Source organism: Heteronotia binoei, chromosome 5 (genome assembly GCF_032191835.1).
Source record: "Heteronotia binoei isolate CCM8104 ecotype False Entrance Well chromosome 5, APGP_CSIRO_Hbin_v1, whole genome shotgun sequence".
Taxonomy (NCBI): domain Eukaryota; kingdom Metazoa; phylum Chordata; class Lepidosauria; order Squamata; family Gekkonidae; genus Heteronotia; species Heteronotia binoei.
The window spans coordinates 8,627,490-8,655,200 of record NC_083227.1 but is presented as its reverse complement, the minus strand read 5'-3'; the positions used below and the strand labels follow the sequence as shown (position 1 = coordinate 8,655,200).

General features: G+C 47.9%; 1 protein-coding gene and 1 pseudogene across 1 annotated transcript; both read left to right on the top strand.

The window, feature by feature from the left end:
• The first annotated feature begins 2,343 nt into the window (after positions 1 to 2,343).
• LOC132571637 (oocyte zinc finger protein XlCOF6-like) lies at positions 2,344 to 8,255 on the top strand (annotated as a pseudogene).
• An 8,907-nt stretch (positions 8,256 to 17,162) lies between these two features.
• On the top strand, positions 17,163 to 27,366 carry LOC132571636 (zinc finger protein 658B-like; the record flags this gene model as incomplete). Its single annotated transcript, XM_060238435.1, has 2 exons — positions 17,163 to 17,267; positions 25,516 to 27,366. Coding segments are annotated over 2 exons (1,956 nt in total), but the record flags the coding sequence as incomplete, so codon positions are not given.
• Positions 27,367 to 27,711: the final 345 nt, after the last annotated feature.

The window sequence follows — 27,711 nt, the reverse complement described above, 5'->3', positions numbered from 1 at the left end:
CCTATATTGCAAGCCCCGGAGGGTAAATCTGATGAAAGCAAGATAGTAAGCTTACTAGCCTCAAATAAGGCTGAAACCATCGAAGTGGTGGCAAACTTCCTATAAAGGTAAAGGTAGTCCCCTGTGCAAGCACCAGTCGTTTCCGACTCTGGGGTGACGTTGCTTTCACAACGTTTTCACGGCAGACTTTTTACAAGGTGGTTTGCCATTGCCTTCCCCAGTCATCTACACTTTCCCACCCAGCAAGCTGGGTACTCATTTTACCGACCTTGGAAGGATGGCAGGCTGAGTCAACCTCAAGCCAGCTACCTGAACCAGCTTCCACTGGGATCAAACTCCAGTCCTGAGTAGAGGGCTCCGACTGCAGTACTGCAGCTTTACCACTCTGCGCCACGGGTAAACTTCCTTTACTGTGCTTATAAGAGGAGAAGTCTTAGAATGTTTTATTAACCTCCTATCCTCCACGCTTCCTATATTTCATACTGTCGTTGTTATGTCAGTGAAGGTTCTGTGAATTGTGTTTGTGAGTAGTCCCAGACCCTTCAACCTTTCCTCATAGGAAACTTTTTCCAGCCGCTAAACAGCTAGTGAATGAACATTTCTGGTTTGCCGCAGGTCGATGTAGAAACCTCAGTCCCCCTCAAAAACACTGTGTGTTTTCTAAATTCACTCAGGAGCACAGAGGCTGCAAAGTTCTGTGATGGGAAATTTGGCCATAGGCGGCTTTATAAGGACATCAGCCAGATTCAGGGAGGAAGTCAAAATGAAGGGAATCAGAACATCCCCTGTGCGGGTGCATTAAGTGCCTCAAGCCCCCCGCCTGCAATTTCCCAGTGGAGGCAATAACCCCCTCCTCCTTCTGGGTGCCACTTAGCAGGATGAAGCTGGTTAGGCTTAAACCACGTTCAACCCCTTCCCCCCTCCCAAGCAAATGTGGTCTACGCCCCCATCCCCCCCTCCAGCTCTGAGGATGATGTTCATGGTGGTGCCCCTGTATGCTCCCTGGGTTAACCCTTTCAGAAACACATGTGCTCTTCATATTTCTCTCCTTTCCTTGCAACTGTTGAAACCCCTGAATATAGGGGGGAAATACAGACAAAGAATACTTTTTGGGAAGAGTCTGAGTCCAGTGGCCCCTCTGAGAGCAACAAGAGTTGATTCTGGGTCTAATCCAGCACACCTCTGTGAGAGCCCTCTCCAGCCCCACCCACCTCACAGGGTGTCTGTTGTGGGGGAGGAAGGTAAAAGAGATTGTGAGCCGCTCTGAGACTCTTCGGAGTGGAGGGCGGGATATAAATCCAATATCTTCTTCAGTTAAACAACTTCTTCATGCTTTACAGGTAGTAGAAAAGACCGGGGGGGGGGGAGTTAGCAAGGGCTGGTTAAGAGTCCAGTCACATAAAGAAACTGAATTGTGCTTCTGAAACAATATTCCACCCGAGAAACTGTAAATGCACAACTCTTGTAAAGGACACCAACACACAGGCACATCAGAATGCAAAAAAATAATAAAAAAAGAGAAGGTTGTGTATGTGAGTGTGACTGTGTGAAAGAAAAACGAGGCTTCCCCTTAGGCTGAAGGACCAAAAGGCTGCAGGATCCTTCCCACCCCTCCCTTCCCCTCTAGGGCCTGCAGGGTGCTATAGCTCCCCCCCCCCCACCCCGTCCAGGGGTCTTTACTGGCCTCCCGCAAGTAAGGGGGTCTCCTCGTGGGGGGAGGAGGGGGGAGATCTGGGATTCCGCCTCTGCTGGGAGAGGAAAGAGAAGCCCAGTCTAGTTGGGGGGGGGGGGTTGCAGTCCCCCCCCCCCCTTTGCTGGCGCTTCCTTGCAGCCTGCTTGTGGGTCCTGCTGGGGTTGTGCTTCTTACAGGGCCGGGCTGGAGATCCGGGAGACCCGGGAGGGGGGCTGGGAAAGGCAGGGAGCAGTGGGGGGGGGCTACCACTGGTTTCTTTTGCCTCGATTGGGATGGGATATAAATAAAACTGATGATGATGATGATGGATTGCCAACCTCCAGGGAGGGCCTGGAGACCTGCCCTAACAAGAGCGCATCTCCACACTGCAGGAAAGGAAAGGGCGGCTTCGGAGGGGGGACTCGGTGGTGGCATCAGAGCCCTATTAAATGAGCCCATCCTGTCCCCAAACTCCCCCTTCCCAGCCCCCCTCCAAATCTCCGGCCGCATCTGAGGTCCAGTGGGGGGGAGGCCGTCAGAAAAACGCTTCCTCTTCCATTTAAAAGCAAGCCTGCTGCGCCTCTTCTCCCCCACCCCAATTCTTCTGCGGTCCTTATTCTAAAGAGCTGCTGGGATTCTGCTCCAGCCTCATTTCCCGGGATCACCCGGGCATGCAGCCCCCTGAAGAATTACTCCCGAGCAGCCCCATGGAACAGCGCTGCAGATGGCAGCCTGGCTCCTCCCGGAGAGGACAGGAAGGCACAGGTTGCGTTCCTCTGCAGCAGCGAAAGGGTTAATGCCAGAAAGCCATTGGCTAGAGAGGCCCAGCAAAAAATGCAAGGGGGGGGCGGAGAGGAGGAGGGGCTCTTGCTTTCCTTCCTTGGCTGTGCACGTATGCGCAAAGGAAGGAGTTTGCTTCCGAACTTGGGCCAGAGAACAGGAAGCATTGCAGAGAAGCTGAAGCGGAGAACAGCAGCGCAGTTGGAGCCTGGAAAAGTTTACTTAAAAGTAAGCCATGGCGGGGATCATGCATGCCAAGGCAGGGCTGTGCTAAGTTGGTGGGGGATTTCTGGAGGGGGGGACTGGGAGGGGAAGAAGACCACAGAGTCCTCCCTCCCACTCCTTGCTCGGCCTCTGTAGCAAACAGCTCTGCTGCTTTGGTCCTTTCCGAGCTGCAGAGACATGACAGAGGCTTCCGGGCTACCCTTCAGCCGGGCTTCCCTCGCCCACCAACGCTCTGTAATGATGCAGCTCGGCCGGGGATGGTGCAGAGGCAGGGAGGAAAGCTTGCTGTGCAGCTCGAGGTAGGGACTGTTTCCCTCTTTCTGCTTCTGTCTCTGGGGCAGTAAAGCCAGCGCTTCTCCCCGGGGACACAGCAAGCCCTTGAAGGGGGGCAGGGGTGGGGGGCTGGAGCCGGGCTCTGCCCTTTCCCTCCAGAAATATTGTCAAAACTCCCAGAGGGGAGCTTTCTAGCCACACGAGGACCAGCGGGCGACAGAAAAAAGGCTTCCTTGTCTGATTAAAAGCGAGCCTATAAAGCCACCTCCTCCCCCCCCCCCCCTCCCTGACACTCAACCAAATTCTTCTGTGGGGAGGATTCAGCTTCAGCCTTCTTTTCCTGAGAAGCCTGAACAGTGCTGGATCCTCTGGGCAAAGTCACTCCCGAGAAGCCCCATTGAGCAGCATGGAAGATGGAGACTGGCCTCTGCTGGAGACGAAGGGAGGACACATTTTGCACTCCTCTGCAGCACCGAAAGGGTTAATGCCACAGAGCCATTTGCTAGAGAAGCCAAACTGGCTTCTCTATCTGCCATCCCCCCTCTGCGCCTTCTCCCCAAAGCATTACGCCCCCTTCATGACTCCTCTCTACCCCCTCAGGTTAATTTCAGGCTGCTTAACGCATACCTTCCTCCCCTGCATGGAAAATGGCACTGAACTCTCACTCAGCGCAGGAACAGGTCGAACAAACATCCGAAAAGGCAGCCGCTGCTCCCTCCCCTACGCTTCCTTCCCATCCAGGAAGTGCGGGGGAGGGAGCAGCAGTGGTGGCCTTTTCGGAGGTACGTTCAACCTGCTGCCGCTCTGTCGCCGCGTTGAGTGAGAGCTCAGCGTCGCTTTCCCCACCATCCAGGGGGGAGGGGCGCATTAACCAGCCTGAAACTGACCGGGGGGGGGGGGAAGGGAGGGAAGGAGGAGGAGGTGTGTGGGGGGGGGGAACTAGGCCTGACTTCCCTTGCCAGCTGAGGTCAGGGGACCCAGGCCTGCTTGTGCTGCTGGAGTTAGCAGTTTAAAAGGTGAGTTGCTCCCATCCCGTTTCTTTCCATTTTTCTTTTTCTCTATTTTTCTTCCTTTTGTCCCTCCTTTCTTTCAATCCATCCCTCCCTTTTCCTTCCTTCCATCCTATTTCTTTTCTCTTTGTTTTTTTCTCTGTTTCCAACTCTCTCCCCTTCCCTCCCTTTCGTTCTTTCTTTTTTTTTCTGTCTGTCTGTAGGTCTTTCGTTTTCCCAGTTTGCTTTATTTCCCACTTTCCTTCCTCTCTCTCTCTGTCAGTTAGTATTTTACTTTGTCTCTTTCCCGCCTTCTTTCCCTTCCTTGCCATTGCTAATCTGAGTGGTGGGGTGGGGGGGGGGGAAGAAAGCTTGAAATGCCCTGCCATTTCATGTTTTCTCAGGCTGCCATTTCATGTTTTCCTTCCTTCCTTCCTTTCTTTCTTTCTTTCTTTCTTTCTTTCTTTCTTTCTTTCTTTCTTTCTTTCTTTCTTTCTTTCTTTCTTTCTTTCTTTCTTTCTTTCTTTCTTTCTCTCTTTCTTTCTCTCTTTCTCTCTTTCTTTCTCTCTTTCTCTCTTTCTCTCTCTCTCTCTCTTTCTCTCTTTCTCTCTTTCTCTCTCTCTCTCTCTCTCTCTCTCTTTCTCTCTTTCTCTCTTTCTCTCTCTCTTTCTTTCTTTCTTTCTTTCTTTCTTTTTCTCTCTCTCTCTTCTCCCTCTCTCCTCCCCCCCCCCACAATTTCATGTTTTCCCAGGTTGAGAGCATTTTATATTTTTAGTTTTCTGCTGTGTGATCCTTGTGCTTTTTCTTCTTGTTTTATTTTAAAAATTGCGTTGCAAAATCCCACTATTCTCCTACTTTTCCGAAACAAAACATTGCAATAGTTTTAGGCTTATTTGTACATCATTTCCTGTCTCCCTTCTCCACCCTCAAAGTCTCCACCCCCAAATTTTAGTGGGCCACGAAGAAGTATAAAAATAACTGGGCCACAGCGGGAAAAAGTTTGGGAAACGCTGTTCTAGAGGCTCCCAAGAGCATGTCTCCTTCCCAAATGAGTTGGTTCAGAGTGAGTAACCTTTACTCTTATGTCAAGAGAACAGGCCAGAAGTAACCATATGAGATTCCTGATTCCCTCCTGAGCCAAATTTGGTCTGGTACAATCATAGAGGCTGGTGGTTAAGCAGGGAGGGAGGCCATAATCTGGAGGCTCAGATGCTCCTTCTGAGCAAGAGTTCAGATGAAGTTAATCATAGGTGGGGGAGATATCCTTAAATACTAGATATTCTTGGGGGAAGGTGGAGGGGTTATGCAGTCCCATAGATGCCTTTGGATCTTACCAGCCTTCCCACGTGCTAACAGTTTCTCTCTCTTTATTCCAGCAGACAATGATCAGAGGAATGTGGAGGGTGAGAAACTTCATCAGGAAATGCCGGATAAAGATAAAAATGAAGACTTGAATGAAAATATCAGGAATCAAATCAGAGTGAAGAGAAAGAAAGGTGGCTGTCTGGCTGAGAAGCGTGAGGGAAGACAGTGGAATATACATTTTCCAAAGCACAGGAAAATCAAAGCAAGCAAATCCATTCTGTGCAGAAAGTATTTCAGAAATAGATCACAGCTTCTTGTGCATCAAAGAATAAAGAGACAACGGAAACCTGAATACTCAGAGACCAGACATAAATTCAGTCTCAGTAGTAATATTCAACAGCATCAAAAAGCCCACACAGGGGAGAAACCTTTTGGATGGTCAGTGTGTGGAAAGAGATACAGTCGAAGTGGCAATCTTCAAAAGCATCAGAGAATCGACACAGGAGAGAAGCTTTTTGAATGCTCACTGTGTGGAAAGAGATTCAGTCAGAGTGGAAATCTTCAAACGCATCAGAGAACCCACACAGGGGAGAAGCCTTTTGAATGCTCAGTGTGTGGAAAGAGATTCAGTGTGAGTGGCAGTCTTCAAAAGCATCAGAGAACCCACACAGGAGAGAAGCCTTTTGAATGCTCAGTGTGTGGAAAGAGATTCAGTCAGAGTGGACATCTTCAAACGCATCAGAGAACCCACACAGGGGAGAAGCCTTTTGAATGCTCAGTGTGTGGAAAGAGATTCAGTGTGAGTGGCAGTCTTCAAACGCATCAGAGAACCCACACAGGGGAGAAGCCTTTTGAATGCTCAGTGTGTGGAAAGAGATTCAGTCAGAGTGGACATCTTGAAACGCATCAGAGAACCCACACCGGGGTGAAGCCTTTTAAATGCTCAGTGTGTGGAAAGAGATTCAGTATCAATGCACATCTTCAAACGCATCAGAGAACCCACACAGGGGAGAAGCCTTTTGAATGCTCAGTGTGTGGAATGAGATTCAGTGGCAGTCTTCAAAAGCATCAGAGAACCCACACAGGAGAGAAGCCTTTTGAATGCTCAGTGTGTGGAAAGAGATTCAGTCAGAGTGGCAGTCTTCAAAAGCATCAGAGAACCCACACAGGAGAGAAGCCTTTTGAATGCTCAGTGTGTGGAAAGAGATTCAGTCAGAATGGCAGTCTTCAAACACATCACGGAACCCACACTGGGGAGAAGCCTTTTGAATGCTCAGTGTGTGGAAAGAGATTCAGTCGGAGTGGCCATCTTCAAAAGCATCAGAGAACCCACACAGGAGAGAAGCCTTTTGAATGCTCAGTGTGTGGAAAGAGATTCAGTGAGAATGGCCATCTTCAAAGGCATCAGAGAACGCACACAGGGGAGAAGCCTTTTGAATGTTCAGAGTGTGGAAAGAGATTCATTACGAGTGATGATCTTCAAAGGCACCAGAGAACCCACACAGGGGAGAAGCCTTTTGAATGCTCAGTGTGTGGAAAGAGATTCAGTCGGAGTGGACATCTTCAAAAGCACCAGAGAACCCACACAGGGGAGAAGCCTTTTGAATGCTCAGTGTGTGGAGAGAAATTTATTCAGAGTAGCAGTCTTCAAACGCATCAGAGAACCCACACAGGGGAGAAGCCTTCTGAATGCTCTGTGTGTGGAAAGAGATTCAGTGAGAGTGGACATCTTCAAAAGCATCAGAGAACCCACACCGGGGAGAAGCCTTTTGAATGCTCAGTGTGTGGAAAGAGATTTAGGAAGAGTGGACATCTTCAAACGCATCAGAGAACCCACCCAGGAGAGAAGCCTTTTGAATGCTCAGTGTGTGGAAAGAGATTCAGTCAGAATGGCAGTCTTCAAACGCATCAGAGAACCCACACCGGGGAGAAGCCTTTTGAATGCTCAGTGTGTGGAAAGAGATTCAGTCAGAATGGCAGTCTTCAAACGCATCAGAGAACCCACACCGGGGAGAAGCCTTTTGAATGCTCAGTGTGTGGAAAGAGATTCAGTCAGGATGGCAGTCTTCAAACGCATCAGAGAACGCACAAAGGGGAGAAGCCTTTTGAATGTTCCGTGTGTGGAAAGAGATTCAGTCAGAGTGGACATCTTCAAACGCATCAGAGAATCCACACAGGAGAGAAGCCTTTTGAATGCTCAGTAGTGTGGAAAGAGATTCAGTGAGAATGGCAGTCTTCAAAGGCATCAGAGAATGCCCACAGGGGAGAAGCCTTTTGAATGTTCAGAGTGTGGAAAGAGATTCACTACGAGTGATCATCTTCAAAAGCACCAGAGAACCCACACAGGGGAGAAGCCTTTTGAATGTTCAGAGTGTGGAAAGAGATTCATTACGAGTTATCATCTTTAAACACATCAGAGAACCCACACAGGGGAAAAGCCTATTGAATGCTCAGAGTGTGGAAAGAGATTCCATCGGAGTGGCAGTCTTCAAATACATCCGAGAACCCATATAGGGGAAAAGTCTTTTGATTGCTCAGAGTGTGGTAAGACATTCAATTGGAGTTGCAATCTTCAAGAGCATCAGAGAACCCACACAGGGGAGAAGCCTTTTGAATGCTCAGAGTGTGGAAAGAGATTTAGTTCGAGTGGCAGTCTTCAATAGTATCAGAAAACCCACATAAGGGAGAAATCTTTTGAATGTTCAGAGTGTGGAAAGATATTCAGTCACAGTAGCCATCTTCAAACACATCAGAGGACCCACACAGGGGAGAAGCCTTTTAAATGCTCAGAGTGTGGAAAGAGATTCAGTACAAGGGGCAGTCTTCAAAAGCATCAGAGGACCCACACAGGGGAGAAGCCTTTTGAATGCTCACTGTGTGGAAAGAGATTCAGTCACAATGGCAGTCTTCAAACGCATCAGAGAACCCACACAGGGGAGAAGCCTTTTGAATGCTCAGTGTGTGGAAAGAGATTCAGTGAGAGTGGCAGTCTTCAAAGGCATCAGAGAACGCACACAGGGGAGAAGCCTTTTGAATGTTCAGAGTGTGGAAAGAGATTCATTACGAGTGATCATCTTCAAAAGCACCAGAGAACCCACACAGGAGAGAAACTTTTTGAATGCTCTGAGTGTGGAAAGAGATTCACTACAAAAGGCCATCTTCAGTTTCATCAGAGAACTCACGCACGAGAGAAGCAGAATCCTCTTTAAAAGCTGTGTCTGCCTGCAGCCCTCACTACAGCCTCTGGCAGCAGATTCCACATTTTAATCACTTGTTGTTTAAAGGAGTATTTCTTTTTGCCCAGCCTCAGTCTACTGCCCGTCAGGTTCATTGGATTCCCAGAAGGTCTTATAGTTGTTTTTTGGGGGGTGGGGGTGGGGGTGGAAAGTCTTTCTGTCAACTCTCTTCACCCCCTGCATAATTTTATAAACCGCCATCAGGCCCGCCCTTAATTGTCTGTTTTCTAAACTGAGTAGTCCCAGACCTACACTGAAGAGAAAATCACATCAATGGGGCTTAGCAGAGATGATCCGACCCTTTTTTTTTAAGCATGTTTTCGTCATGATTAAACAGAGATTAATTGACATGGCGATTCAAGACCTTAGAAGTCTTGCTTCTGGGCATTGCTCTCCCATGAACCGAGAGGTTCCTTTTCGTGGCTCACTTGCAGAGTATTTTCCTTGTTTGATTGACCCCCATATTCGAAGGGGATTTATGTTGGCCCATTTTAATGTGCTTCCTTCTGCCGTGTCATATGGGAAGTTTAAAAAAAAATACCATTTGATAGGCTGTGTCCCTGTGGACTGAAGGAACAGACCATGTACTTTTATCCTGTAGATTCTACTGTGATTTACGTGCTTCTTATCTGGATCCTATATTGCAAGCCCCGGAGGGTAAATCTGATGAAAGCAAGATAGTAAGCTTACTAGCCTCAAACAAGGCTGAAACAATGGAAGTGGTGGCAAACTTCCTTTAAAGGTAGTCCCCTGTGGAAGCACCAGTCGTTTCTGACTCTGGGGTGACGTTGCTTTCACAATGTTTTCACGGCAGACTTTTTATGGAGTGGTTTGCCATTGCCTTCCCCAGTCCTCTACGCTTTCCCCCCAGCAAGCTGGGTACTCGTTTTACCGACCTCGGAAGGATGGAAGGCTGAGTCAACCTCAAGCCAGCTACCTGAACCAGCTTACGCTGGGATCAAACTCCGGTCGCGAGTAGAGGGCTCCGACTGCAGTACTGCAGCTTTACCACTCTGCGCCACGGGTAAACTTCCTTTACTGTGCTTATAAGAAGAGAAGTCTGTTTAGAATGTTTTATTAACCTCCTTTCCCCTCCTGCTTCCTTGATTTGATACTGTTGTTGTTATGTCAATAAAGGTTCTGTGAATTGTGTTTGTGAGTAATCCCAGACCCTTCAATCTTTCCTCACAGGAAACCTTTTCCAGCCCGTAAACAGCTAGTGAATGAACATTTCTGGTTTGCCACAGGTCGATGTAGAAACCTCAGACCCCTCAAAACAACTCTGTGTTTTCTAAATTCACTCAGGAGCCAAGAGGCTGCAGAGTTCTGTGATGGGAAATTTGGCCATAGGTGGCTTTATACGGACAACAGCCAGATTCATGGAGGAAGTCAAAATGAAGGGAATCGGAACATCCCCTGTGTGGGTGCATTAAGTGCCTCAAGCCCCCCGCCTGCAATTTCCCAGTGGAGGCAATAACCCCCTCCTCCTTCTGGGTGCCAGTTAGCAGCATGAAGCTGGTTAGGCTTAGACTGTGTGGTCTCGTTCTCTCTGCTGCTAAAGAGGCTGCCTGCCGCTCTGAATTTGGGACATTTGCTTGTCACACAGGAGCACCCCTCCACTGTCCTGCCTTGTTTTCCTTTGGGATTTGTAGAAGTTCTGCCTACAGACCCTGCTTTAAAAATTGTGGATTTGAGACAATACATTGGAAGTTGTTTTCGTGCCCTGGGAGTTGCAGCTTTAGAGAACAAGAAATGGAGAGGGGAGGAAGATTGCTGTCTTGAGCTGTATGTGTCAGGATATGGGGGAAAAGAGGCCTGTGTCTCCAGTGCTGAAAGTTAAGGTGACCTTGGTGTCTTGAGACTTTGCAGCTTTAAAAGTAAAGGTGCAAGCATCAAGTTGTTACCGACCCTGGGGTGATGTCACAGCATGTTTCCCTGGCAGACTTTTTACAGGATGGTTTGCTATTGCCTTCCCCAGTCATCTACGCTTTATCCCCAGCAAGCTAGGTACTCAATTTACCCACCTCAGAAGGATGGAAGGCTTGAGTCGTTTCCCTTAACGCACTTCCGTTGGATTGAACTCGGGTCGTGAGCAGAGCTTGGACTGCAGTACTGCAGCTGACCATTCTGCACCACGGGGCAGCTTGAGAGAAGAAGAAATTGAATATCTGGGAATAGCCTTTTCACCTATTGTTTCTGTGTGGATGTATGATTGGGGAAGAGGTAGATAAAGCTGTTTCATGAAATATGGCAAGAGAGGCGATTCCGCTCTCCTGGATTGTACTTCAATCAAACAAAGGCTCCCACAATTTCAGGTCAGGGTATCTGAGATGCTGGAGCGTACTGTGGATTTTGAGAGGCATTTGACGATTTCCTAGCGTGTATCCGGTATGTAAGTGGTGTAATTAACAATACTCCCTCTAAGCTCTGAAGTCTTGTGTGCAAAAATTCTCCTTTGTGAGCTAATGGCATTAAATTGTGAGGTACTGCATAGATTAGTTTGCTCTGGGGGCATTTTTCCTGAACTAAGACAAAACTGTGTGAGCCAGAGACTAAAAAACTTAGAACTAGATCACACTAATTGAGCTGAGAGGAAGCATTGGTTGTTAAGAGGGTTTGTCTAAGATTAGGCGTAGACCAGGTTCAGCCCCTTCCCCCCTCCCAAGAAATTGTGGTCTACGCCCCCACCCCACCCCACCCCAGCTCTGAGGATGATGTTCATGGTAGTGCCCTTGTATGCTCCCTCCACAGACACATGTGCTCTTCAAATTTCTCCCCTTTACTTGCAGCTGTTGAAACCCCTGATCATAGGGGGATAAAACTGTCGGTGCGTGTGTGTGCAAAGTGAGAAGTGAAGTATATACAACAGTGAGCTCCAGTAAGGAAGTGAGCCAGACACCTGCAGCTACTGTTAAAACAGTGTATTTACAAACTATATGCAAAGTATCCACTAGTGCAGTAACCAACATTAACCTTAGGAACAAAGTGCTCCGCCAGCATCTATCTCTACAACGAGAGGACTGTACACTGGCAATGCAGTCCATATATATGTCCATCAGCCAATCCAGGCAGTCCATAGTCATGCTGACTCAGCAGGTATTTTCCACCTGTCCTTTTCCAGCCAGAACCGGCTTGCTGACAAGGCCACTGTGACCTAGCCTGCCAGTTAGATCTCTTGCTGTCTCGTTGCACCTGTCAAACTGTGTAAAGGAAGACTTAATAACAACAAAAACAGCCAAAGAATACTTTTAGGGAAGAGTCTGAGTCCAGCGGCCCCTCTGAGAGCAACAAGAGTTGATTCTGGGTCTAATCCAGCACACCTCTTCAAGTTCAGTGAAGCAACTTCTTCAAGCTTTACAGGTAGTAGAAAAGACGGGGGGGGGGGGGGGGGGGCGGGGGGAGTTAGTTCCCAGCAAGGGCTGGTTAAGAGTCCAGTCACATTAAGAAACTGAATTGTGCCTCTGAGACAACAAGAAGATTCTTTTTCCACCGGAGAAACTGTAAACGCACAACACTTGCAAAGGACACCAACACACAGGACATAAAAATGCAAAAAAAGAGAGAGAGAGAGAGAGAGAAAGTTGTGTTTTTGAGTGTGAGAGGGTGAATGAAAGAAAAACGAGGCTTCCCCTTACGCTGAAGGACCAAAAGGCCACAGCATCCTTCCCACACAACCCCCCCCCCCCTTTGTGGCGCTTCCTTGCAGCCTGCTTGTGGGTCCTGCTGGGGTTGCGCTTCTTGCAGGGCCTGGCTGGAGACCCGGGAGGGAGGGGGGCTGGGCAAGGCAGGGGGCAGCTGGGGGGAGGGAGGATTGGGGAGGGGGGGCTACCACTGGTTTCTTTTGCCTCGATTGGGACGCGATTGCCAACCTCCAGGGAGGGCCTGGAGACCTGCCCTAACAAGAGCGCATCTCCAGACTGCAGGAAAGGAAAGGGCGGCTTCGGAGGGGCGGCTGGGATCAGAGCCCTGGTGAATGAGCCCATCCTTTCCCCAAACCCCGCCTTCCCAGCCTCCATCCCATCTGAGGTCCAGTGGGGGGGAGGCTGACAGAAAAACGCTTCCTCGTCCAATTAAGAGCAAGCCTGGTGCGCCTCCTCTCCCCCACCCCGGTTCTTCTGAGGTCCTTATTCAAAGAAGCTGCCGGGATTCTGCTCCAGCCTCCTTTCCCTGGCTCCTCCGGGCATGCAGCCCCGCGCAGAATTACTCCCGAGCAGCCCCATGGAGCAGCGCTGCAGATGGCAGCCTGGCTCCTCCCGGAGAGGACAGGAAGGCACAGGTGGCGTTCCTCTGCAGCACCGAAAGGGTTAATGCCAGAAAGCCATTGGCTAGAGAGGCCCAGCAAGAAATGCAAGGGGGGGCGGAGAAGAGGAGGGGCTCTTGCTTGCCTTCCTTGCCTGTGCACGCATGCGCAGAGGAAGGAGTTTGCTTCCGAACTTGGGCCAGAGAACAGGAAGGGCTGCAGAGAAGCTGAAGCGGAGAACAGCAGCGCAGCCTGGAAACGTTTACTTAGAAGTAAGCCATGGGGGGGGGGGGGGAGGCGGGGATCATGCATGCCAAGGCAGGGCTGTGCTAAGTTGGTGGGGGATTTCTGGAGGGGGGGGGGACTGGGAGGGGAAGAAGACCACAGAGTCCTCCTTGCTCGGCCTCTCTAGCAAACAGCTCTGCTGCTTTAGTCCTTTCCGAGCTGCAGAGACATGACAGAGGCTTCCGGGCTTCCCTTCAGCCGGGCTTCCCTCTGCCGCCAACGCTCTGTAATGATGCAGCTCGGCCGGGGATGGTGCAGAGGCAGGGAGGAAAGCTTGCTGTGCAGCTCGAGGTAGGGACTGTTTCCCTCTTTCTGCTTCTGTCTCTGGGGCTGCAAAGCCAGCGCTTCTCCCCGGAGACACAGCAAGCCCTTGAAGGGGGGCGGGGGTGGGGGGCTGGAGCCGGGCTCTGCCCTTTCCCTCCAGAAATATTGTCAAAACTACCAGAGGGGTGCTTTCTACCCACACGAGGTCCGGGGCGACAGAAAAAAGGCTTCCTCATCTACTTAAAAGCGAGCCTATAAAGCCACCTCCTCCCCCCACCCCCTCCCTGACACTCAACCGAATTCTTCTGTGGGGAGGATTCAGCTTCAGCCTCCTTTTCCTGAGAAGAGATTGCAAACAGACTGCTCAGTTTCATATGTCGATATTACTGCAAAGTGGGAACCTTTCTCAGGAATTTTTTTTACACTGTAGTAAACTTTGTTGGTTATTTCTTCAGGGTAGTTGATTGTTTTTTGGCTTCAGCCACCTAGAGGTTGGTAACTCTGAGAGGCACCAGTTTTGTTCAGCTATGTAAGCGGAGTTTGTTGGGGAGCAGCCATAATCTGTGTCTTTCAATGTAAGGAAAGTTCAATACGTGAAACTGACATTCTCTTGCTGGACCTTTTCATTCTGCAAACCAACAACCCAAGCAGGCCTTTTGGGGAGTGGGGTGAATTAAGGAAGGGGTGCAGGCTGGGAGAAGGGAAGTCCAGCCTGCCCTGGAATCGGCTGCAACCCATCCTAAGCCCCTGATACGGACCCACTGTGGGGCTCGGGCAGCCAGCAGGGGTCCAAGGCCTGCCAAGCAGAGGAGAGGAACATTTTAGATACCTCTGTTGCTAAGGCAGAGAATGCCTAGCAACCCCATGGGTGCTCCTAGAGACACCACCCACGCCCACCAATCAGAGTATTAGATGGGTCCCCTAACAGGCAGACAGGGGTGGAGCATGCAGATGTGGCCACACCCCCAATATGTATAAGGCCAGGAGGAACAAATGTTGCACAAAATTCCATCACTGTGATGATTATGTCATGAATACACACCAAGGAGATCCACAGATGTGGGTTCGAGTCTCCACCTGCAGCAGTGTTTGCAAGGTGGGCACACAGCGAGAGAACATGCCTGCCCCAAACGCATCACTCCTGACCATCCCTCCAGGGCTCACTTGGCAGAGGCAGCCGTAACACAATGCCAGATCCTCCCTTCTGCCCTGGGGTTAGGGTGGGCGGAAGGACATATTTTTCCAGGCGAGAGAGGTACAAACCCCCAGGCAGCACAACAGGTAAAAGCACCAGGGCACAGTTCTAGGAGGGGAGGGTTCAGATCTTGTTAAGGGAGATGCCAACAAGAATAAGAAGCCTTCTTTTGGAGGGAGTCAGGAGACACAGAAAGGAATCCCAGACGCGATCCAATGCATTAAATCATTCATGCTGATTGGCTTGTTGCAATGCCAGGTGTTTTGGCTGACTCTCCCCCCCGCCCCATCTTCCATCTCCAGCAGGGCACCACTGAGGTAACTAGCAGCCATGCAAAGGTGTCCAAGATCTTGGCATAGGCTTCCTTCCAAATCATCTGGACTCTGAAAAATGGTCCTTTCAGGGTGAGCAGGAATATGGGGCAGGGAGAAAACTGTGACAATTCTCAAGGATGAAGGACTTGTGGTACAGTCCCTGCTTCTTTTTTGGAGTGGAGGTTGTATTTATAGGTGCATGTATGTGTCAGCGTGTTTGTGTGTGTATATACGTATCTTCCTTCTGACACACTCCTATTTGTCTCTCTCTGTCCCCCCCAAGGAGAAGCTTCAGAATAAAGACAACTTCTCAAAGACAGAGGTGGCCCAAGAGAAGTGGAAGGAGATGGAAGAGCAGGACTCAGAAGGACCTGGAACTGACAAGAGAGCAAGCAAAAGTCTACATCCCACCCCAGCTGGGAGTGGTGTTGAATTCTGGGAAAGGGCTGGGCCAGAGGTCCTGGCTAAGAACACCCTGACCTCAGAAATATGTTGCCAATGTTTCCGGCAATTCTGCTACCATGAGGCTGATGGGCCCCGAGAGGTTTGCAACCAGCTCCATCGACTTTGCAACCAGTGGCTGAAGCCGGAGAGGCACACCAAGAGGCAGATCCTGGACCTGGTGATCCTGGAGCAGTTCCTGACTCTCCTGCCCCAGGAAATGCAGTGCTGGGTCAGAGGATGTGGGCCGGAGACCAGTTCCCAGGCGGTGGCCCTGGCCGAAGGTTTCCTCCTGAGTCAGGCAGAGGAGAAGAGGCAGGCAGAACAGGTGAGGGGGGATTCCCTCCAGGTGTGTCTAATTCAAGCAACAATATTTCACCTTATATAAAGTTTCCTTGCCGGATAATTGTGCAGAGCCTCTTCTGCTAGAGAATTTCTGACTCCTGCAGATAACTCATCAGAACTGCTGATAGGAGGGTGCAGAGACTGGGAGTGGGGCAGAATCAATTCCTTAATGTCTTTTCCATTCCATCTCTTACCCCTCCCCTTTCCTGCTGTTTTAGATGTGGGGACCACCTTTGGAGATGGAAGCTGCAATCCCTGAGGCAGAAGGAGCTTCCTTGGAGCAGGGGCAGAGGGGGCAGGCGGTGGAGCGTGCCCAAGATGCTCTCTCCTGTGGTAAGGACTCCTTGTGCCTGGGGAGCCTGTGAATGTGATGGGTAGAGCGGTCAGGTCAGGGGGGAAATGCAGATTTCTATAGGCAACACAGAGTTAATTGGTGGCATTCAATATCCGCACACTGTGATGTCTCTAAAAGATCAGACAAACTCCTGGAGGACCATTTATCCCATAACTTTAAAAATTCATCTCTCACCTTCCTTCCCTAAAAGGTCTCAGATTCCCTGTGGAGGGGAAGGCAGGCAAACCTCGAAAGGGACCCTCCACCTTCAGGGGGAGCAGAGCTCTGAAACCACTCCTGGGGGCCAATAATCATGGGGACATTTTCCTTCTGTGCCTGTGCTTGGAGGGTCATCTGGGGTTCGCAGGGGGTGGAGTAGGGACGGCAGGCTCTGGCCCAGCACTTGCAGGCACTAGAGAGGGTCTTGGGGTGGGGCATGGGACAGATGTGATGTCATGTTGAGGTTGTGTCAGGCTGAAAACCTGGTTTAATTTAATTTAAATTTAATTTGCGATTTATACCCCGCCATATCCCACAAGGCAGGCTCAGGGCGGCTTACAACATCAAAATGTTACAGGAACAATAAATAAAACATATCCAATTCAGCATACTCCAGAGACACTCTGAAAGCTCATTCCTATGACCCTCCAGTCCCCAGAATTGTTCTAGTTATGTCTGATCCAATAGGATGGTGCTATCTCATGCTATTGCATTTCCACTCCTCATTTCCCTCCTTGTAGAGCAAACACAATTCTGACGGAAGTCTGAAATACATTGGCAGTATTTATAATTCCTCAGAGGTCCCTGGTGCTTCTCTTCTGCCTCTCTCAGAATGTAGTATAAAGTATTTTAAAAAGGAGTTGAGTGTACATAGCAGAAGGTTTCACAACCCTGAGAATAGTGTGTTGTGAACCCAGGAAACAAACAAACTAACACCCTCCCTGCTTCCTTTGTCTCAGGAACAGGCAGTGAAGAGATGCTGTTGAGCCGTTGTCTTTTCCAAGGTGTGGGAACAGTCGCTGCACCTCCAATCCAGGTAGGAGAGATGAGCAGGGGGGGGCACAGCCTGGGTCTCTCCTCCTTTCTCAGGGGAGCTTTTGCTCCTTCAGTTTCTACAAGGGGTCCGTGAGAGAGATCCTTTGAATGCTATTGCATTTACCCATCCCAAGCCTTATTTGCTGTACCTTCCCAGACGACTCCCTTCCAGGGTGAGATCTCTGAAGAGGAGGGAATCTTCTTTTTCTTCCAGGGTCCCTTTTCCTTTGAGGAGGTGTCCGTCTTTTTCACGGAGGCAGAGTGGGCCCTGTTGAATCCGGGACAAAGAGCTCTGTACAGGGAAGTCATGCTGGAGAACTATGGGAACGTGGCCTCTCTGGGTAAGGATCTTTCCTAGGTGCCAAAGGTGCAGCTTCCTGCTGTTGTGATGAGGAATGAATCCTAATATTGAATAGCAATGCATCATTTTGATGCCTTTCCCACCGCTTCGGGCGGCGCTGTAGCTCCCTGGCAGAGCATCTCCTTTGCATGCAAAAGCTCCCAGGTTCACTCCCCAACATCTCCAATGAAAAGGATCAGGTAGGAGGTGAAATGAAAGACTCTGCCTGAGACCCTGGAGAGCCAATGCTGGACTGACTGGATGATACTGACGAAGGGTGTGTAAAAAAAAAAAAAACTGATTCGGAAATATATGGGGCCAGAACATTCGGAATACCGTATATTTCCGAATACTGGTACTCTGAATACCGTATATATGGTAGATGTGCGGCTATATCCGAATGGCCATTGAAATCAATTGCAAAATAGGGTATATTGGAAGCCGTCTGGAGGGGAGGGGGTTTGAGGGAGATCCCCCAAATTTGCATGGGACCTGCAGGGAACTCTCCCCTACAAGCTCCCCAAGTCCCAAAAAGATTGGGCCAGGGGGGTCCCATTCCAGGGGCACCCAAAGAAGGTGCCCCTATCCCACCATTATACCCTATGGGTCTTTGAAATCAATGGCAACATAGGGCATAATTAGAGGCTACTGGGGGGCAGGGGATTTGAGGGAGAGTCCACAAAACTGCAGGGGATCCGCAGGGGACTCTCCCCTACAAAAGCCCCAAGTCCCAATTGGATTGGGCCAGGGGGTCCAATTCCTGGGGCACCCAAAGCCCAACCTAACTTCACACCAGAGAATCTCTATAGGACCCAAATGCACTACATCCATCTATCTACTCTATGAACCCTGCTGGCCTGGAACCAATATAAACCCAGTTGCCGACGTCACTGCCACACAAAACACAATCTGCTCAAGGTCTGCTCGGCAGACCTGGCTGCAGCAAACCCAGATGCCAGCTCTCCAGCCCTGCCCCAAACAACACGGGGAGACCTGGCCAAGCACAACAAGCATGCTGGTTCTGGTCTCTCACCCAGGTGCCAGCTTCCCTGCCACAGAACACACAATCTACAGATGCCAGCTCTCCAGCCGTGCCCCAAACAACACAACTCTCAAAACAAGAGATCCAAACAACAACAACAGATCCAAATAAATCACTGAGAAAAGGCCAAGAAACTCAACTGTTAAAAAAGTGACCTTTTCAACAATAAAAAACCTCATGCCAAATCAGTCAACAACACCCCCCCCAAAAAAAGAAACCCTAAACCAGGAAAAGGGACAACAGGACAGGATGCAAAACCAGCAACAACAGAGAATAGATCTAAACAGATCACTGAGAAAAGGCCAACAGACTCAACTGTTAAAATGTCATTTTTAACAATGAAAATTAGGCCAAACAGCCCTCCCCCAAGAACCAGAAGAGAAAAGGAACAACAGCAGCACAACACAGCAGCAACAAATCAAACACAGAATCCTTTTAAAACAGTAAAAAAACTTTACTTCTAACAATACAGGAACTTTTCCAACCCCTCCCCCCCCAAAAACCTTCACCCTAACCCCAAGAAATCCAAGCCACCCAGATCAGGAAAAGTAAAAGGACCCTGCACTTTTAACAGTCACCAGGGCCATTGTCTGTCCTGAATTTTTGAGGTTTGCCCAGAACAGTGATGGAAGCAATTAAGTGAGCAATGATATGATTAGCAGACTCCCCTCTTTGAGGAGTGGCCCACTACCACAAAGGCAGAAATAAGGTGAGCCACGACATGTTTTGTGGCTGCACCATAGTGAGCAGTAGCCTAAAGATATTTAGAGTACATGTCTATGCAAATATGGAGGCAGTATCAGGGTGTCAGGGAAACTATATGTTTAATATCCATTTGTCAAAGTTTGTTGGGGAGCACTTCCCTTATGAGGAAAAGTTAAAACTCTTGAGGCTGTTTGGCTTGGAGAAACATTGACTGCAGGGTGGCATGATAAAGGTTTACAAGATTATGCATGGGATGGAGAAAGCAGAGAAAGAAGTACTTTTCTTACTTTTTCACAATACAAAAACTTGTGAGCATTCAATGAGATTGCTGAGCAGTCAGGTTAAAACACATAAAAGGAAGTACTTCTTCACCCAAAGGGTGATAAACACATGGAATTCACTGCTATAGGAGGTGGTGGCAGCTATAAGCATAGCCAGTCCCAAGAGGGGGCTAGATAAAAATATAGAGCAGAGGTCCATTAGTTGCTATTAGCCACAGTATAGATATACATGTGCATGTGCATATGTGTATGCATAGAAAAAGACATTGGATCTATATTCTGCCCTCCCTCACAACAGACACACTGTGAGATGGGTGGGGCTGAGAGAGCACTGACAGAAACTGCTCTTAAGCAGAACAACCTCTGAGAGGGCTATGACCGCCCAAGGTCACTCCAGCAGGTGTAAGTGGAAGAGTGGGGAATCAAACCTGGCTCTCCCAGATAAGAGTCTGCACACTTAATCACTACACCAAAGTGACACACATATTGGTCACTGGATGACACAGAGCGCTGGATTGGATGGACTGATGGCCTAATCCAACACAGCTTCTCTTGTGTTCTTATGTTAGTTTGCAAACTACACAGGTTAACAGCATAAATAGAGAAATAACATCTTTTAAAATCTTAGCAGCAAATGCATTGCCCGAGCAATCACACCAGGAAGATTAAAATTAAAATTGCTTTTCACTATGAGTAACAGAAAATAGGTAACTCACAACAAAAAATTAAAAACCGCAAGATTAAAAATATAGCCAATCTAATTAAGGTCAATTTGGAGAGATACATGCATCAGGAGTACGGCAAAAGCCATTGCTCTAGCAGCAATCTCAGCCTGCTGCACTGAGCACTGTTGCAAAGTAAAGTGTGTCTTTTTACAATTTCCCCGCAGCAAATTGAGTACTCATTTGACCAATCTCAGAAGAGTGGAAGGCTAAGTAACCCTGAGGCAGCTACCTGAATCCAGCTTCCGCCAGGATCAAACTCAGGCCGTAAGCAGAGCTCACGACTGCAGCACTGCACCTTTAACACTCTGCACCACGGGGCTCTTTTTGAATCCAAATTAGCATTTTCCTTGGCCAATTTTATCATCAGTTCTCCTGCTTCATCAGGATTATCAATCTGTCTTCTGATTGCTGCCTGAAGACAATTGATAAGGACTAGATAGGGCTCTTGTAGCTGTTGACAGACAGACAGTTCTCCAGTTTGATCTTCATGCACCACTGATGTAATTACCTTCTTGAGTATGTTTGCCAGGATTGTCGCGAAGATTTTGTAATCACTATTTAAGAGTGAGATAGGTGTATAATTTTTGATGTCAGCAGGGTCAGTTCCTTCTTTATGAATTAGAGAAATAAGCGCTTCTTGCCAGGAAACCGGGATCTCATTAATTTCTTGGATTTCCTCTAGTACATTCTTGTATGGAATTAACAAAATTTCTTCAAAGGTTTTGAAAAATTCAATAGGAAGCCCATCTGGGCCCGGTGCTTTATTGTGTTTTTGGTATTTTATTGCTTCAACAATTTCATATAACGTAATCGGTTTTTCCAGATTCTCTCGTTGTTCTTTAAATATCCGATTGATCTTAACACTTTCAATATAATCTACTTGCCTTTGATCTGGGATTTCCTGTCTTTTATATAGTCTTTGGTAGAAATCTTGAATAATTGTTTTCAATTGACTATTTTGTGTTACTTCTTCTTTCTTTCCATTTTTCAAGGACCTTATGATCTTTTTTTCTCTCTCTTTCTTCAGTTTGTAGGCTAGCCATCTGCTAATTTTATTTGCATTTTCAAAGTAGCTTTGTTTTGCCCATTTCAAGTTCTTCTCCACCTCTTCTGTAAATAATATGTTCAATTGATGTTGGATGGCTAGGATCTTAAGTCTTATCTCTTTCATATTTTTCTTTTTTTGTTGTTTCTCTTGCTCCTTCAATCTAACTACTAGTTCCCTATAAGATTTCATACGTTCTCTCTTCCTCCTGGCCGAATACTGTATTGCAATTCCCCTAAAGAATGCTTTAAACGCATCCCAGATTAAATGCCTCTTGGTACCTTTGTTGAGGTTATGATAAAAAATTCTTTTATTTCTTTCTTTGCTGTTTCTATAAACTTTGATTCTTTCAAAATTTGTAAATTAAGAGTCCAGCGAGGATTTTTCTGTATTTTTAACAAATTTATCTGAATTGCATTATGGTCTGCATAGGTTCTGGGTAGTATATCCGCTGTGGGGGAGGGCGCCAGGCAGCGAATCTGCCTAGGGAGCCATGGGGCATCGGGCCACCCCTGAGCATCCTCATACCCTCAGTGTCCTGTTTGCAGAACAGGATAAAGGTTCTCACGATTAACCAATGACCACATTCTGGGATCTGGCCTTGAAAGAAATGATGGTGTTAACTGCAGAGAGGCTCAAATTATGAACACCCACAAATCATACCAGACCACATCACAATACCTGCGACCCTTGGGGGAACTAGGATTCTATGGCATACTGCTTATACTGGTTCAGATTCCGGGCTTTGATCTGGACTGTGGTGCTGACCTTCCAGAAGAATCTTTAGTCTTTAATTTCTTTCCTTCCCCATGTAAGACTGATGGCTTTCTCTCTCTGTCTCCCTCTCTCTCTGCAAATGAAGCCAAAAGTATAAGAGAAACTGGCGGAGAAAGAACGGCCTTGCATTCGAAGACCTATTTCAGGGTTCTTCTACAGCAGCGTTTCCCAACAGCAGGGTCTGGACCCCGCACTCGGCCACGCCGGCCTCAGTGCCAGGTCGCAGGTCAACCGGTGGTCTGCCATCCCCTCTCTGCGCCTCCTCCCCAAAGCATTACGCCCCCTCATAAGAACATAAGAAAAGCCATGTTGGATCAGGCCAATGGCCCATCCAGTCCAACACTCTGTGTCACACAGTGGCAAAAAATTTTATATGTACACACACACTGTGGCTAATAGCCACTGATGGACCTCTGCTCCATATTTTTATCTAAACCCCTCTTGAAGGTGGCTATGCTTGTGGCCGCCACCACCTCCTGTGGCAGTGAATTCCACATGTTAATCACCCTTTGGGTGAAGAAGTACTTCCTTTTATCCGTTTTAACCTGTCTGCTCAGCAATTTCATCGAATGCCCACGAGTTCTTGTATTGTGAGAAAGGGAGAAAAGTACTTCTTTCTCTACTTTCTCCATCCCATGCATTATCTTGTAAACCTCTATCATGTCACCCCCGCAGTCGACGTTTCTCCAAGCTAAAGAGTCCCAAGCGTTTCAACCTTTCTTCATAGGGAAAGTGCTCCAGCCCTTTAATCATTTTAGTTGCCCTTCTCTGGACTTTCTCCAATGCTATAATATCCTTTTTGAGGTGCGGCGACCAGAACTGCACACAGTACTCCAAATGAGACCGCACCATCGATTTATACAGGGGCATTATGATACTGGCTGATTTGTTTTCAATTCCCTTCCTAATAATTCCCAGCATGGCGTTGGCCTTTTTTATTGCAAACGCACACTGTCTTGACATTTTCAGTGAGTTATCTACCACGACCCCAAGATCTCTCTCTTGGTCCGTCTCTGCCAGTTCACACCCCATCAACTTGTATTGGTAGTTGGGATTCTTGGCCCCAATGTGCATTACTTTGCGCTTGGCCACATTGAACCGCATCTGCCATGTTGACGCCCACTCACCCAGCCTCAACAGATCCCTTTGGAGTTCCTCACAATCCTCTCTGGTTCTCACCACCCTGAACAATTTAGTGTCATCCGCAAACTTGGCCACTTCACTGCTCACTCCCAACTCTAAATAATTTATGAACAAGTTAAAGAGCATGGGACCCAGTACCGAGCCCTGTGGCACCCCACTGCTTACCGTCCTCCACTGCGAAGACTGCCCATTTATACTCACTCTCTGCTTCCTATTACTCAGCCAGTTTTTGATCCACAAGAGGACCTGTCCTTTTACTCCATGACTCTCAAGCTTTCTAAGGAGCTTTTGATGAGGAACTTGACTCCTCTCTACCCCCTCAGGTCAATTTCAGGCTGGTTAACGCGTACCTTCCTCCCCTGCATGGAAAACGGAGCTGAACTCTCACTCAGCGCGGGAACAGGTCGAACAAACATCCAAAAAAGGCCGCCGCTGCTCCCTCCCCTACGCTTCCTTCCCATTCAGGAAGTGCGGGGAGGGAGCAGCAGTGGTGGCCTTTTCGGACGTACGTTCAACCTGCTGCCGGTCTGTCGCTGCGCTGAGTGAGAGCTCAGTGTCACTTTTCCCACCGACCAGAAAGGAGGGGCACATTAACCAGCCTGAAACTGACCTGGGGGGGGAGGGAGGGAAGGAGGAGGGGGGGGGGGACTTGGCCTGACTTCCCTTGCCAGCTGAGGTCAGGGGACCCAGGCCTGCTTGTGCTGCTGGAGCTAGCAGTTTAAAAGGTGATTTGCTCCCATCCCGTTTCTTTCCATTTTTCTTTTTCTCTATTTTTCTTCCTTTTGTCCCTCCTTTCTTTCACTCCATCCCTCCCTTTTCCTTCCTTCCATCCTATTTCCTTTCTCTTTCTTTTTTTCTCTGTTTCCAACTCTCTCCCCCTTCCCTCCCTTTTGTTCTTTCTTTTTCTTTCTGTTTGTCTGTCAGTCTTTTGTTTTCTCTGTTTGCCTTATTTCCCACTTCCCTTCCTCTCTCTCTGTCAGTTATCTTTTACTTTGTCTCTTTCCCTCCTTCCCTCTCTTCCTTGCCATTGCTAATCTGAGTGGTGGGGTGGGGTGGGGGGAGGGGAAGGAAGCTTGAAATTCCCTGCCATTTCATGTTTTCCCAGGCTGCCATTTCATGTTTTCCTTTCTTTTTCTCTTTCTTTCTTTCTTTCTTTCTTTCTTTCTTTCTTTCTTTCTTTCTTTCTTTCTTTCTTTCTTTCTTTCTTTCTTTCTTTCTCTCTTTCTTTCTTTCTCTCTTTCTCTCTTTCTCTCTTTCTCTCTTTCTCTCTTTCTCTCTTTCTTTCTCTCTTTCTTTCTTTCTCTCTTTCTTTCTTTCTTTCTTTCTCTCTTTCTTTCTTTCTCTCTTTCTTTCTTTCTTTCTCTCTTTCTTTCTTTCTTTCTCTCTTTCTTTCTTTCTCTCTTTCTTTCTCTCTTTCTTTCTCTCTCTCTCTCTCTCTTTCTCTCTTTCTCTCTTTCTCTATTTCTCTCTTTCTCTCTCTCTTCTCCCTCTCTCCCCCCCCCCCCCCCCGCCATTTCATGTTTTCCCAGGCTGGAGCATTTTATCTTTTTAGTTTTCTGCTCTGTGATCCTTGTACTTTTTCTTGATGTTTTATTTTTAAAATCGCATTGCAAAATCCCACTATTCTCCTACTTTTCCTAAACAGAACATTGCAATAGTTTTAGGCTTATTTGTACATCATTTCCTGTCTCCCTCCTCCACCCTCAAAGTCTCCATCCCCAAATTTTAGTGGGCCACGAAGGAAAAGTGTAACAATAACTGGGCAACAGCGGGAAAAGGTTTGGGAAATGCTGTTCTAGAGGCTCCCAAGAGCATGTCTCCTTCCCAAATGAGTTGGTTCAGAGTGAGTGACCTTCACTCTTATGTCAGAAGAACAGCCCAGAAGTAACCATATGAGATTCCTGATTCCCTCCTGAGCCACATTTGGTCTGGTACAATCATAGAGGCCTGTGGTTAAGGAGGGAGGGAGGCCATAAACTGAAGGCTCAGATGCTCCTTCTGAGCAAGAGTTCAGCTGAAGGTCTTCATGGGTGGGGGAGGTATCCTTAAATACTAGATATTCTTGGGGGAAGGTGGAGGGGTTATGCAGTCCCACAGATGCCTTTGGATCTTATCAGCCTTCCCAAGTGCTAACAGTTTCTCTCTCTTTATTCCAGCAGAGGATGATCAGAGGAATGAGGAGGGTGAGAAACTTCATCAGGAAATGCCGGATAAAGATAAAAATGAAGACTTGAATGAAAATATCAGGAATCAAATAAGAGTGAAGAGAAAGAAAGGTGGCTTTATGGCTGAGAAGTGTGACGGAAGACAGTGGAATATACATTTTCCAAAGCACAGGAAAATAAAAGCAAGCAAATCCATTCAGTGCAGAAAGTATCTCAGAAATAGATCACAGCTTCTTGTGCATCAAAGAATAAAGAGACAGGGGAAAGCTGAATACTCAGAGACCAGACATAACTTCAGTCTCAGTAGTAATATTCAACAGCATCAGAAAGCCCACACAGGGGAGAAGCCTTTTGAATGCTCAGTGTGTGGAAAGAGATTCAGTCAGAGTGGACATCTTCAAAAGCACCAGAGAACCCACACAGGGGAGAAGCCTTTTGAATGCTCAGTGTGTGGAAAGAGATTCAGTCAGAGTGGACATCTTCAAACGCATCAGAGAACCCACACAGGGGAGAAGCCTTTTGAATGCTCAGTGTGTGGAAAGAGATTCATTGAGAGTGGCAGTCTTCAAAAGCATCAGAGAACCCACACAGGGGAGAAGCCTTTTGAATGCTCAGTGTGTGGAAAGAGATTCAGTCAGAATGGCAATCTTCAAGAGCATCAGAGAACCCACACAGGGGAGAAGCCTTTTGAATGCTCAGTGTGTGGAAAGAGATTCAGTCGGAGTGACAGTCTTCAAGAGCATCAGAGAACCCACACAGGGGAGAAGCCTTTTGAATGCTCAGTGTGTGGAAAGAGATTCAGTATGAGTAGACATCTTAAAACGCATCAGAGAACCCACACAGGAGAGAAGCCCTTTGAATGCTCAGTGTGTGGAAAGAGATTCATTACGAGTGATCGTCTTCAAACACATCAGAGAAGCCACACAGGGGAGAAGCCTTTTAAATGCTCAGTGTGTGGAAAGAGATTCAGTCAGAATGGCAGTCTTCAAAGGCATCAGAGAACCCACACAGGGGAGAAGCCTTTTGAATGCTCAGTGTGTGGAAAGAGATTCAGTTACAATGGCAGTCTTCAAACGCATCAGAGAACCCACACAGGGGAGAAGCCTTTTGAATGCTCAGTTTGTGGAAACAGATTCAGTCACAATGGCAGCCTTCAAACGCATCAGAGCACCCACACAGGGGAGAAGCCTTTTGAATGCTTAGTGTGTGGAAAGAGATTCAGTATGAGTGGATATCTTCAAACGCATCAGAGAACCCACACAGGGGAGAAGCCTTTTGAATGCTCAGTGTGTGGAAAGAGATTCAGTGAGAATGGCAGTCTTCAAAGGCATCAGAGAACGCACACAGGGGAGAAGCCTTTTGAATGCTCGGAGTGTGGAAAGAGATTCAGTGAGAGTGGCAGTCTTCAAAAGCATCAGAGAAACCACAAAGGAGAGAAGCCTTTTGAATGCTCAGTGCGTGGAAAGAGATTCAGTGAGAGTGGCCATCTTCAAATGCATCAGAGAACCCACACAGGGGAGAAGCCTTTTGAATGCTCAGTGTGTGGAAAGAGATTCAGTAGGAGTGGACATCTTCAAACGCATCAGAGAACGCACACAGGGGAGAAGCCTTTTGAATGCTCAGTGTGTGGAAAGAGATTCAGTCAGAGTGGACATCTTCAAACGCATCAGAGAACCCACACAGGGGAGAAGCCTTTTGAATGCTCAGTGTGTGGAAAGAGATTCATTGAGAGTGGCAGTCTTCAAAAGCATCAGAGAACCCACACAGGGGAGAAGCCTTTTGAATGCTCAGTGTGTGGAAAGAGATTCATTACGAGTGATCGTCTTCAAACACATCAGAGAACCCACACAGGGGAGAAGCCTTTTGAATGCTCAGTGTGTGGAAAGAGATTCATTACGAGTGATCGTCTTCAAACACATCAGAGAACCCACACAGGGGAGAAGCCTTTTGAATGCTCAGTGTGTGGAAAGAGATTCATTACGAGTGATCATCTTCAAACACATCAGAGAACCCACACAGGGGAGAAGCCTTTTAAATGCTCGGAGTGTGGAAAGAGATTCAGTCGGAGTAGCACTCTTAAACTGCACCAGAGAACCCACACAGGGGAGAAGCCTTTTGAATGTTCAGAGTGTGGAAAGAGATTCACTAGAAAAGGCCATCTTCAGTATCATGAGAGAACTCATGCACGAGAGAAGCATAATCCTCTTTAAAAGCTGTGTCTGCCTGCGGCCCTCACTACAGCCTCTGGCAGCAGATTCCACATTTTAATCACTTGTTGTTTAAAGGAGTATTTCCTTTTGCCCAGCCTCAGTCTACTGCCCGTCAGGTTCATTGGATTCCCAGAAGGTCTAATAGGGTTTTGTTTGTTTTTTTTTTGGGGGGGGGGATGTCCTTCTGTCAACTCTCTTCACTCCCTGCATAATTTTATAAACCGCCATCTGGCCCGCCCTTAATTGTCTGTTTTCTAAACTGAGTAGTCCCAGACCTACACTGAAGAGAAAATCACATCAATGGGGCTTAGCAGAGATGATCCGAACCTTTTTTTTTTTTTTTCA